General features: G+C 35.7%; 2 protein-coding genes across 3 annotated transcripts in view; one reads left to right on the forward strand and one right to left on the reverse strand.

Annotated features, from left to right (window-relative positions):
- LOC145999463 (E3 ubiquitin-protein ligase sina-like) overlaps nucleotides 1-13647 on the reverse strand; it is a 61946-nt gene that overhangs the window by 15960 nt on the left and 32339 nt on the right. The window contains exon 1 of one of the 2 annotated variants that reach the window (XM_083136425.1): nucleotides 8418-8494. The exons of the other annotated variant lie outside the window; for it this stretch is intronic. The gene's annotated coding sequence lies outside the window, so the exon portion shown is untranslated. Of the gene's footprint in view, nucleotides 1-8417; nucleotides 8495-13647 lie in introns of those variants that run through there. 2 annotated transcript variants of the gene reach the window in all.
- On the forward strand, nucleotides 47-409 carry LOC145999218 (uncharacterized). The gene has a single exon (XM_083136152.1). It carries the CDS (start codon nucleotides 47-49, stop codon nucleotides 407-409), a length of 363 nt encoding a protein of 120 aa, XP_082992278.1.

Raw genomic sequence — 13647 nt, forward strand, 5'->3', positions numbered from 1 at the left:
CTGGACATTGACAAATAAATATAGGAGTAAAATACAGGCTTCAGAAATGAGATTTCTCCGCAAAATAGAAGGGAAAACAAGAAGAGACAAAATTAGGAATCAGACCATTAGAGCTAGCCTGGGCGTATTACCAGTGCTTGAGAGAATCGAACAGAACCAGTTACGATGGTTTGGGCACATACAAAGAATGGAAGACTCCAGAATAGCTAAACAAGCCTTGAATGCAAAGATGCAAGGAGCAAGACCACGCGGGAAACCCAGAAGAACATGGGAAGAAGATGTGAAGGCAGCTGTAGAGGCTAGAGGAGGAGAGTGGAGGAGAGCAAAGGAGCTGGCCCGAGACAGAATCCGATGGAAGACCCTCTGGGAAACCTCAACACCGCAAGGTAGAAGAGGATCGACTAAGTAAGTAAGTAAGATGCCCAGCAGAGATCCCAAAACACATTTTGAGTTGTATAATAGGAGAGGAATTAAATTAAAATCTGATAAGCCACTAACGGGATATGGGACAAGAATAATAAGAAGAACAGACAGAAAATATTTTAAAACAAATTATGTCAAAATTTGCATTCAAAACCCAACAATTCACTATATTGGTGTTGAGTATTTCAACAACCGTGTATTTGTAGGTGAAACTATTCACCCGGGCAAGAGCCGTAAAATTATCATATCCAAGGGTATAAGATATATTTTTATTAGGGTATATCTTGAATTCAGTGGAAATCACAATACTTTTTGCATTTATGCTTAACTCTTATTTTTTGTAGATGAGCAAGTTTGTTAAATCTGAGGAGCTTAGCTATTTTGTTGATGAGTTTAATAATATTGGGAAGAATGGTGTTGCAACAATAGAGAGTATCGGATCTAGAGGAACACACATACAATATTTAGATTTAGGTAAAATAACACTTGAGGATCTGTGGCTCTATAATTGTTATTCTGGATATTGGGTTGGGTGTGAAATTGTTGACAATTATTTTTGCACTGTTATTCTCACACACCTGTTTCCAAATTTTACAAAATCGTGTATAAAAACTAAACTGTGGGGAACAACTGGCAAATTTTTAACTTTTAATTACATTCTGGATCATGATGAGTTTGTTCTGGAACAGACAAATTACACAGGTCTATCCAAGAACCCAGATGCTGTTAAATGGGTTCATTTTCCATACAAACCAGATCATGACAACATAAGCAGAATTCTCACATCATATCCAAATCTTTCATTCCTAACTATAGGATGCAACAACATCTGCTTCCCTAATGATTTCAAAAGAAACATAAGTTTTGCAGACAATTTTGATGTAATTTCTGACAGAAACGAGATATTTTTGTATCTAATGTCCTGTTTTAATGTAAATTTTTAATTTCTTGTAGAAATGCAGTATGATTATGCCGGAAACACATACATGATATACCCTATTGCAAAGGGGAGAAAAATAGTGAAGAGCTCAGAAAATTACAAAATTTGGCCTTGCAATCTAAGTTATACAGGGCAATCACACAAATATTAACAATCAATTTTGTTTGGCAATATTGATGACTGTGCAGAAGAAGTATCTGTATGTTTATATGTGAAGTATTGCATGCTATATTCTCTATGGCATTTGGGGCATATTTTTGTGAGTATTCTGCTTTTATCTGGATTACAATTATTTTGGTGCTTAACCCAATTGGGGCTGGATATATTTTTATTGCATTGATTACAATATTTTTGATTCGGCATTTTTGTTGTTGTTTATTATATAAAATTTCTTGGGGTCCAAATCAAAATTCTATGCTTAATAAAAAATATCAGTTGGGTTCAGCAGTGTGCTTTGTATATTTTGTATGTGTATGTGTGTTAATATTTTTGGCTTTGGTATTTATATAAAATTTCTTGGGGTTCAAATCAAAACTCTATACTTAATAAAAAATATCAGTTGGGTTCAGCAGTATGCTTTTTATACTTTGTGTGTGTGTGTGTGTGTATGTGTGTGTGTGTGTGTGTAGCTCTTATGAGCATCTTGGCTTAATTTCAAGTGTATCCAAAACAATATCAAGAGGGGCATATTTTTGACAAGTTTATGGACAACAATCTGGCAGGTGCAGCTTTTGTAAGTGTGGGCAAATCAATCTGAGGGGGGTTCTTCGTTTCTACACTAGGGCTCAAAATTCTTTAGATTTAAATATGTACACACATGGCCGATTGGGGTATATGCCCCTCTTGATATTGTTTTAAGTGTAGGCAAATCTGTCTATTGAGGGTTCTTCTTTTCTACACTAGAATTCAAAATTCTTGGGATTAAGAGCATATCACACTTGAAGAATTGGGGAATATGGGCATCTTGACATAGTTTTAAGTGTAGGCAAATCGGGCTGTTTGATCATATGAGCTCTTCATTTGTACGCTATAAGTGAGTTTATAATAGCACCAATAACACTACTGCAGTTGGATTTTGAATTTTTTGGTAGATTAAACACTTCTTTTAAGGGGTGTACATTGATTCTGTAATTCCCTTGTAAGCAATACGATACTAATAACTTAGTTTTCACCACACCTATATTTTCTGTAAATGAAGAGTAAGAGGGTAATTGTATTGAATAATGCTCTGTATAACTTGTATTACACGTGAAAATTAAGATATGCTTCCGAAAATGAAACAAAATAAAAATTTCTGAGAATGTAGGTTTAAAATTGAAGTAATTTCATAACCACATGTTAATAGATTGAATGATTAATTGGTTGATTTCGTTTGTATTGCCTCGCTTTTCTGCCACTTTTGGGTTATCTCGAAGATGAGGATGAGTGATGATATGATGAACTTGGTGAAGAAATACTCACACACATCACTCATGTTCAGACCTGGGATCCTTGGCTTCCTCATGCGCTGTACTAACCACTCCGCTACGGAGATCGGCCAGCATGTTAATGTCAATATACTCGTACTATCGTTTGCTTTGGAATCAATACGAAATGATGAAACAATTTGCGTTAACGACCTTACAACTTCAACGAATTAGCCTTTCTCATGAGAGGAGAGGTGTGCGATGTTATTGGTTTCCCGTAATTGGATATTGAAGGGTTAGTGTCAATGTATTAAGCAAAATAAGATAGCCACGAATCATAAATATGAGTAGATATTGGAACACAATTATCCATTCATTCATCTAAAGGTTTTAAGAGCCACGGTAGCTCAGTCGTTATGGCGTCTGACTACCATGCGAGAGACCGGCGTCCGATTCCCAGCGGAGAAAACCGGGATCTTTTCCACATGTTCAAGCAGCTCCGGAGTCCATCCAGCTTCGAATAAAGTGGTCAGGCGCCTGGTGTTGATCACATCACTTCCACCTTTGGTCGTGATCAAGAAAGTTTTTGGCTCTAACTTCACACCTCTATACGCCCATGGCATGGTGCAAAGCGCAGAGGAGCGGTTCATGATCACTCATATCAATATGTGTATCTATAATATAGGGGATTCCTTGCTTCTTTGTATTCAAGATTGAAAGAATTCAGAAACTGTTTAATAACGTTTGATTTCGTGAAAAGAATTAAACACACCACCATCAGTAAAACAGTAAGTTTCTTAAGAAAGCTACTCAAAACGTTTACCATATTCAGAAACAGATGTTATCTATTTCTTCGCCTTTCTATGATAAAGGTAACTGCTGCCCATGTTAAGATTAATGTGTGTTGTCTTAAGGTATATTGGAAATATGACAATGAAAAATTTCACTGTTGAATTCACATGACATTCTTCTTTAGGCTACAAATTTAAATTGAAGTATTTTTAGTTCATGGATTTCCTTTCAAACTCTGCTGCTTATTGACTTGTTTTAGTCCACTTTATACACAGATAGACTAATCGGGAGTGGACTTACAGCTTAAAGTGGGATCCGAAACACTGTGCGCCTCTACCTGGTATCGTACCCCTTACCCCTTAATTCCAAAGCTACAACTTTAAAACTACGCCACCGGGGAGGTACCACAAATTATGTTGCACTTATTTACAATACTTCTGCACACATTTCCGCAACACTGAAAAGTTTTAAATCCATAAAAGCAAAGAAAATCGCTAGTCAGGTGCACTTGAAATTTGATGCTAAATTAAACACAGCGTTGCGTAACTATATTTAGATCTGAATTTACTTTGGAACTGCCACATGAGTACTAATCAGTTCGTTGTCATACCCTTTGGTCTATTCTTTGCAGATTTAATCACGTACTGCTTATAAGGGTAGGCTGTTCCATAATGAATTACCATTACAGTAAGATTTTATTACTCAAAATGTTGTCGTCTTAGCATTTATTTATTTTCCTAATTATCCAAACAGAATCAACTAATGTTATGTTGGAAGTATTATTTTAGTGACATTTTACCAAAAAAATATTCCAACATTTATTTGGTCAGAGAAATCACTAGAATGCTGAATGTTGTCAATTGTTTGACCTCTATTTAGGTCGAAGGAGAGGTTGATCAAGATATCAAATATTCCAGTGTAACAACACCCAGTGGTCGTTCAGGACAAAAAAATATCGTTGTATATCTAGTAGTTTCCGAGTACTCAACAAATATCGAATGGGTCTATGTTGACGGAAAGAGACAAATATGGAGCAGTCGGGAAATTGTCTAAAATATAATTGAAATATAATATATAATTGCTAATGTTTCCTTCCGTACACTAATTTACATGTTCGTAACTTTATTTAGTATGTTGACATATCGAAAGATAAATATGTAGCGATTGCTGAATTTCGATTGTGTTACTACTATTGACAGACAGAGAAACAAACGCCGATTCAGATTTTGTGAGTCCATCTTGAATTGTTTCTGAGGAATAGGTGTATATCAAGAATCAAGAGTTCTAACCACTCAGAAAATGCCTATATCTAGAATAGATTGGTAAATATTGCATTGTTAAGCATGCACTGGTTGTGTTTCAACTGTTAAGCCCGCATAGAGAGACGGGTAGTCCGTCAACATAATTTAATGTGCAGATTTTCAATTTCAATTTCAATGGTCTTTATTCTTGAGCGAGGTTCAGCAAATGCTGATATACCACCTATCCCAACAAAAAAAGATGTAGCAAAGTACCTAGGTACAATTATTATACATGAAGATTATAAGACACTTCATAAGTAAAATAACATAAAAGAAACTATAAAAAGAACTACTACTACACAAAGAAAATCACAAAAAGAAAACAGATGACAAAATATATACAGTGCGTGTGTGCTAATAAATGAAAAGATAATAATATACATGTATTATTACATAGTTTCTGTCCATTTTTTTCAATTATTCACAGGAAACAGTTTTTAATCAAACGTGATCTTACTTTGCTTCTGATCATCAATCAGTGAATCATATACTGTCCTACGAAAGTGTTTGTAGTTCAGTTGCTTAATTTCGTTCGTTTAATTGACAAACAGATTGATGCACATACAGACAGACGGACACAACTCTCGCACAAGGACTTTCTTCAGTTCTTCAGCTTTGACTACAGAATGCCGGTACTATCTTACAAAGACACTTTGAGTATACTCCTCATGTTTACGGAACAGTTTTGGGTAGTCGTTACATTGTTATCACCTACTCAGGTCTTCGTATCCTTTCCCGCACTGCATACCGGTTTACCAGGTATAATGATTTAGTTGGGATTAATTTCCCTGTACGTATCCTCAGCCGTTATAGCAGATATCTGAAACCAGGTTATACCAGTCACTCGTAGCTCCCCAATTTCCTCACGATGGTGGGTTGCCACAGGTCCTATACACATAACAGGTAGAGAACCCAGGACGACTCGAATCCATGGCATCCCGCTGCAGTCGGAGTCTAAAGCACAGAGTCTTAGACCGCACCGCTACGGAGGAGGAGAGTTTTCATATTTTGTTTCTTATAAATGTCGACAATACATTAAATCTATTACGCACCAAAAATTAGTTGAAAAAATAGCCGGTTCTATAAGAGATTGTAGCCTTCGATCTTTACTCAACTAGGCCGCTATTTTTAACAATTTCCCATTTTCGCACTCATTAACCTTCGTTGAACGTTTATCTTAAGAGTCGTTAGCAATCTTGTAAACCTTACGAAAATTCGTATATTATTTACTTTGCGAAATGTAGAGAAATATATTGTTTTCATGCTTTTATAAGAATACAACTATGCATGGTGAACAAAAAATAATGTAAAATAAATACTATTCACAAAATGATGTCAATAGTATTTATTTGTTTTGTTTCTTGATAATTGTCCCTAAAATAAAAATGTACAACTCTTGCTGTACATGACATTTCGTCGAATATAACACGTGGATAATTTTTATGCAAATATTTTTAAAATGATTAAAAATTCAAAAACATATTCTGAAAAATTATTTTCAAAAATAACATTGAACAATCATTAGAAAAGAGTGTTATTTCTTAAAATAGATAACATTGTTATTTTTTAATTATTAATTAAATACAATACTTAGTTGCTCTATATAATAATAACAGGGGTAAAAGAACAGAAGTCAAACCTATAATCTTCGGCGTGTGATACTGATAGCCTATTACCGAACCACTTTACAATTATAAAAAAATTGAAGTTTCTTTGTCGGAAAATACTGGCTAGTGCACGCTAGAACCTTGCCATACCAATATCTACCCTACCACTAAAAGAAGCCACGTCACAACCTCAATTTTCGAAGCTGTAGCCTCTCCATGTAAAACGATTGCATCGTAAATATAGTATATTTTGCTTAAATGTTTTGTGACATTCATACCACCTTTATTTCATTTGCTACAAAGGAGCGTTTGGGTGTGTTGTTTATAAAGAGGCGGGTGGGGATTATTTCTAATGCACATTGAACGAATAGGTCATAACGTAAAATCCTGCCGTATAGAGGAACAAACTCTTGGGGTAATGGTTATCGCAGTGGGTTGTCACTATAATGGTCGTAGGTTCAAATCCCCCACGGTGGTAAAAACTTTTCGTAAGCTTTATTCGTTCCCATTGTTACTATTTGAATTCGTCTTCTTTGAAACTAACAACGAAAGATTATACAATTAACTCTCTCTCTTTCAAAATGGTAATATGAGGACAGGTTTCTTATTATAAGAATTGGTAATTTTAGTGGTCTCAGCGCATTTAAAATCCAAAATACTAGATCGACGATATTTTCCTACTGAATTCTAAGTCCACTTTATGCACAGATAGGCTAATCGGGCCTGGACCTACAGTTTAAAGTGAGATACGAACCACTATGTGTCTCCACTTGTTATCCTGCACTGAACTTAAACAAACAGCTCCCCGCTCTAATTTCTAAAACAAATTTACATGAAATATGGTATTTATATGACAATCATTATTGATTTGATTGTTTTTATTATTGAACGTCAAATAAAACATTTTCTACAATCACCTCTTCATCCCATCTCTCCCAATATATTTCTGTCCCTCTCTTTTCCCCCTTCCCCCCCTCCCATACACATGTATCAAAATAAATATTTTCTTAGGTTTGTATGTGTATAAATATAACATTAAATATCCCCCAAAATACTATTTATTTTCTACTTTCCGTCACCCCCTCTCCCACTCCCACAACCCCTCATTATTATTGCCGTTCGCCAGACCATACTGGTAATGTATCGACGTCTTGTAATCAGTGTGTCCTTTTCCGAGTTCCAGTCAGGTCGCATAATGTTTCAGATTCCAATTTAAATGTATCCCGAGTCGTGATTAGCCTATGTGTGCAAAAAGAGATGTTAAAACGAACTCTTGACTTCAATAATGAAATTTGTGTATTTTCTTTCAGCTGTCGTTCCCTCATCCCGCGAAAAATAACGAATTTACCTAATCATTAACTCAACAAATACAAATGCATCTCTAAATTAATTAATGAAAACTGTTATTACACCCAAACCACTATTTTTTCCTAAATGTAAATGAAATGTCATCTCACGTAGTGAAAACAATGTGAAAATTGTTCTAATGAGTAATATGATTGTCCAACACATACATGAATACATATATTAAGTTCGTGAATTATAATTGGGACAATTTAATACTAATTTGAAACGATTAAAGGCAATGAAAGCGACAAAGCAAGCTTTTGCGCAATCTTTCTGCTGATTCGCGTTATTGAAACAATATTTAACCAATGGGGACGTTATCTCATGTTTGAAAATGCTGCATTTGTTGAACTTCCTGTGGACAAGATAGTGAGTCACGCCTCCTGCTCCTCTGCATCGAACTTCACTCTGATTGGACACTTCCTTGTTTCAGTGCTACCAACATAATTTCGTAAGATGTTGGACTTAGAAAAAATCCATGCGACAGATTTTTCTAACATGACTGTACCTACTAAGTAATTCCTCGTAGTGTTCATATTTCAGAGAAAGTAAATAGATTTAATTAATGAAAAAATAAACACTATGAGTTGACGCAACTTACCAGAAAGCGTTAAATTTCTCTCGCAACTTGGAAATGATCAAGAGAACCTTCCAACAAGAGTTCGATTACAAGTCATATCTACCACGTAACCTGTAAATATGTGAAGAGTATTGAGACGTGGAACTCTTTGTAATCTTATCTTGTGCTAATTTATATTCAGATAACAGCCCTGCTTATCATATTACGAATGTCTCAAAATCTCTGATTGTTTGATTGATTATTATGTTATCAGCCTGTAACGACCCGGTTCGTCACAAGTAAAGACGGATCCACCTCTAAGTTTGTTAGCTTCTATGATCAACTTTTGTAACTGTTTATTGTAAATATTGTTAGTTCAAGATTGTAACGAACTCGGATCGTCACAAGTAAAGACGGATCCACCTTTATGTATAATCAACTTTTGTAACTATTTAATGTTAATATAAGTAGTTCAATATTTTTCCGCTCACTTACGCTAGCATCGCCGACCTTATATAAAGGCGGAGGCCTGGCTGGCAAGTGAGTTATACTCAGCTCCGTTACCCCCTTCCCCGACCATCGCCGAATCAGTCGAGACTTTGCGTGCCATATCGTATCAATCCCTAAGATTGTATGTTTATTTTATTAAGTCTCTCTGAACGCTTCATGTTGACCAGGGCATTCACTTGTTTTTCTCAGCTGTCTCAAGCCTCTTAGGCATGTTTACAATGCATTGTGTTGTGCCATGCAAACCTCCTGAGCATTCAGGAAACAGGTAACACTTCTGGGTTTGGTGTCAGCGGTTTGCATGGTAGCAATTATAATAAACACGATTCGGCGATTCGGCATCGAGGAAGAGCTCGATGGCCAGGGAATATAGAGGTGAGACAAGCTGGGAAGTGACTGGACTTTGGGAATTGAGTTGGTAGAGAGAGGAGGTCAGCAAGGCAGGAGGTCGATAGTGGAAGCACGCTTTGGTCAGCATTAGAGAGAAGCATACAGAGGACTTCGCTATTTTCATTCAGCTCAGAGACTTCAGTTAGACAGGTAATTATCCTACACCCAGCCATGATACAGGTTCAACGGTTCACAAAATCCAACGAGTTGCCATTGTCTTTTCAGTAGTTTAATTCCTTTTGTGTAATTTGTACCTTTCGCATGCCAAGCAATAACTCGTCATGTCAATGACGAGTGGTCTCATCAAGAGGATGAATGATGATTAGTTTACATCACCCCATCAGTTAACTGGTTCAGATCCCTTCATTCTATAGAATGACACGTGGTGGAGATACGTGGGCCTTTTCATTTCTTACAGGAATGAAAAGAGTTTGTTAATCAGTTCTAAATTAACCCTACCCCAAATTTTGACACGTGGTGGATTTGCTAGGGCTTCTCATGCATTTTTTCGGAAATGCGATGAGAAAAAAGTTTGTTAACCAGTTTAGGATTCAACCCCACCCCAAATTTTGACACATGGTCAAATCCCACCCCAAAATTTTGCTCATTAGTTTAGTTTTTTTGGTATGTCCTTGCCAAAATTATTTTTGAAAATACATAGGGCTTAAAGTTTTTTTTTTTTTTTTTTTTTGCATTAATGGGGGGGAGAAGAATTTATATATGCCATGATAGATGTTTAGTCTAACATGAGGATGAATGCGATGAAATTTATCGACTTCGAGTCTGGGTCGGTAATCAGCGAAATGTAAGAATGCGGAGGAACTGCGCCCTAGCTCCATCGTGGTTACCCGCGTCGGGCTGGCGCTTTGGTATCAGGAGCGTCCGGCATTCCGCGTGGCGGAAGGTTCGATGTCGGATTTTAGGGAGGCCCATTTCATCAAAAATGTGGCCGGCCCAGGGACGTCCGTGGACGATTCCCTATCAATCTGCTCCTGGTAGCTCTGTGGTTCATTCACGAACCCGGTACCATGGCTACGACAAATTCCCACCTGGGAAATTTTTACCATCCAGAATTTTGCATAAGGAATAAGGAATAGGCATTTAGATTTGAAGATTTCTTGCATTGACAGTGATTTTAGATTTTTTTTATATGATTTTGGATACGAAAATTATTACAACGTTGGTTATGAGGATGCAGTAAGTTACAGTAAACAGTAAACGATTTTACCCTTAACATTTTTAATTAATTAACAACGTGGAATAAAAGTGGATTTTAAAGTTATTTATGAATGAGGAAAATAAATTAGTGCCACCGAGTCAGAGTCAATCAGCACTATGGTGCATTTTAACGAGTTATGGCACAGAGTATGCTTGTTTGAGTAAATATTTTGTTTTGTTATTATTATTAATTGAAATTCCTTAAAAGTTTAATTTAAATTTGGTTTAAAACTGACCGTAACTTGTAAAGGATTTAGAATGCTTGAACTATGACTGCTAAGACTTTTGCAACGAGGATATTAAATTTTTATACATATATAGTTTTGGGAACGAATAAGGCCCCGAGGACCACTCATTTATATTCTTAATGACTGAAGTCTCCTAGCACCTCATGAAGGGAGCTTAGATTAAGGAGATAGTCAAGTTTATACGAGATAGTCACTTGCCTTACGTTACCTTAACTTACGCATACTTTGCCTGAAAATTTTAATTCATGTTAATATGAAAAGAAACAAAACGCCAATTATATTCCTCGACACGCATGTACAAGGTTCGTACCGTGATTTAGGGTATAAACCGCCCGATTAATTAAAAGTTCTAGTTGAGAAGTAATAGATGTATAATTAGGCTGCAGTGACGAGAGATGTCCGTTCACAGGTAAGCAGTAGTGACGAGAATGAATCCGTACACAGATATACATATACTTATATGCTTTAAGCAAAGTTAGGCACAGCCAACTTATTTTGAATAACTAGAAGAGAATTATCAGAGCATTACACGGCGTGGACGTTTCTCACATATTAACGAGATTTTTTTGTTAGTATATATTTATATTTTTTTTTCCTGTCCGAAACATTGTTTCGTTTGACAGTTGAATATTTATCCTTAGCACGTTGTAGCTTCGAATGTTAAAAACTTTAAAATGTAGTTTGTTTTAAATTTTAAAATATAAATATTAATATTCTGCTCCAAGTTACGGTATTTATTAAAGTGAAACAGGTCTAATATTTGAAATCCACTCACGAGATATAATAATAAGTTATAATAAAATAGCACTAATAATATTAACAATTAAAAGCAGACTTATTATTTAATAATGTGCTTTAGGCACAAAAGTTTTGCAGTATGTAACAATACTAGCTCAGCGAATACATCACTGGAATTTTATAGTTACTCTTCAGAAGAAGGTATATGATTATATTAGCAAAGTTTAATTTTAAGCGCCAGTTATGAGAATATTTATACTATATGAATATGTAGACGTCGACGTCAAGATTTTATTGCGCTCCACTAACAAGTATTTTCCTTCGGATATTGGATAGCTACCGATAATCCTGGAAATCCATTCTGCCATCGCAGAATGATAATGAGTAAACCACAACGGTTTTAGTTTAAAGCTTTGCCACAATAATATGCTAAGCATATTTTAGAATGAGTAGAGAGAATTAAAGATTCTTCAAGTTTTAGTGATGTTAGTATTTTAATGCATTTAAAGATCGCATAAATAATAATTATTATTTTATTTCAGGTAGTCAGGAGTAAATCAGACTCAATTTTTCCTTTACCTTGTACCTTAGTATGGTTAAATTGATGTTAAGTATTTAAGAATAGAAATAACACCTGAAAGTAGATAAGAGAAGTTTGCAGTAAAATTTAAAATAACATAAGTTAAACAGTGCTAATAAATTTAGAGAATAAATAAATTATATTAAATAAATAAATCACGCAGATAATTTGAGCCTAGAGTCAGAAAATAATTAAGTTGAGTTAAAATATTTACTAATTAAACTAGGCAGGCTTAAAGTACGTATTAGTGTTGAAGAACTGTTTGTTTTGATTGCCTAAGCAACATGAAAATCATTGCGATTTTAGTTATTTTAAACGGATTTCTTCCATACGTAAAAGCTTCTAATTTTATTTATCTGTTGAACAAGTCCTTTGACTATCCTTATAATATAATTACAATTTTATTATTAACAACATTTATTATTATTATTTTTATAATTTTCATAATCTGTTATTTTCAATGTCAACGCAAGAAATCTATTACTTATGACCATGAGTGTACCAACGAGTTACAGTTAAGCAAACTTAAGAATGATCCACCGTCCATTGATCCGATTTACGACGATGTTGCACCAATTGTTGAAGTGGTACCATTGAAAACGAGTCACCCGCCAATTCCCCCTCCACTCCCTCAGTCCATTATTATTCAACCTAGGGTACAAAAAGAAGTTCAAGACGTATCCAGAAATAGTTTAGTCACTAAAGACGACAGTATAGATTTGCCGAAGAATATTTTATCCGTTAAAGATAGAGTTCAGAAATTTGCCGTAAGCAAGGGTCCTAATTTTGTTCAAAACAGTCGCAAAATGGAAAGTGAATTGCCTATTTCACCCTGTGTTCAGCCAGTTGTAAAAGTTAAAGAGTTATTTGCGAATCAGTCACCAGTAAAAGTCGAGAAAGTTTCAAGAGTTACTTTAAAAGCAGAAAGTAAGCCAAATTTTCAGGTTCCCGAACCTGTTGTATCGTTTACTGACCATATTTTCTACGACCTCATGTTCACCTAGAATTTTATATTAATTACGATTCAAATTTTAAGTATAATTCATTTTTTATGTTTGATTGTACCTTATGTAAGGTTTATTAGTCATTTAGTTTGCTAACAGCTTCCCAACTGTTGTTATTTTACGGGCACGGAAGTGTTCAAGTAAACACGCTGTCGCAAGCACAACGACGTTTTCTCTCTTTCCATCCCATTTATTACGTCATTTCAAAGACCTTGACTTTATTTCGAACTCCCGCAGCTGTTACTACACTTTGTTCGTAGTAAGTTAAAGTTTTGTAAACAGTTACGCGTCATTCCATGTATCAGCGAATCATGGCGTTGCCTTTTCTTTCTCCGTTCCTATGCCCGCTGCTCGAAGCAGCGACCTTTTCCCCTCCACCTCTCCGACGGCACCCGAACGTACCCGAAGTCGCCAAGCACGGCAGCGAACTTGCCAGAGCTCTCGTTGTCGCCATAGAGAAATTTTCAGTTACGTCCAGCGACCACAAATGCAACCTTGCACAATTTAGAATGTCATGTATCAGCAAATTCCTTTTCTGCACTCAAGCTCTCTCCCGAGTACTTTGAACACGCTAGAAGCTCAGAAAC

This window comes from Lepisma saccharinum, chromosome 15 (genome assembly GCF_977018435.1).
Source record: "Lepisma saccharinum chromosome 15, izLepSacc3.1, whole genome shotgun sequence".
Lineage (NCBI taxonomy): Eukaryota > Metazoa > Arthropoda > Insecta > Zygentoma > Lepismatidae > Lepisma > Lepisma saccharinum.

What these genes read in the sequence shown, in the direction of transcription:
- LOC145999218 (XM_083136152.1), top strand. Translation starts at nt 47, where the DNA reads ATGAGATTTCTCCGCAAAATAGAAGGGAAAACAAGAAGAGACAAAATT.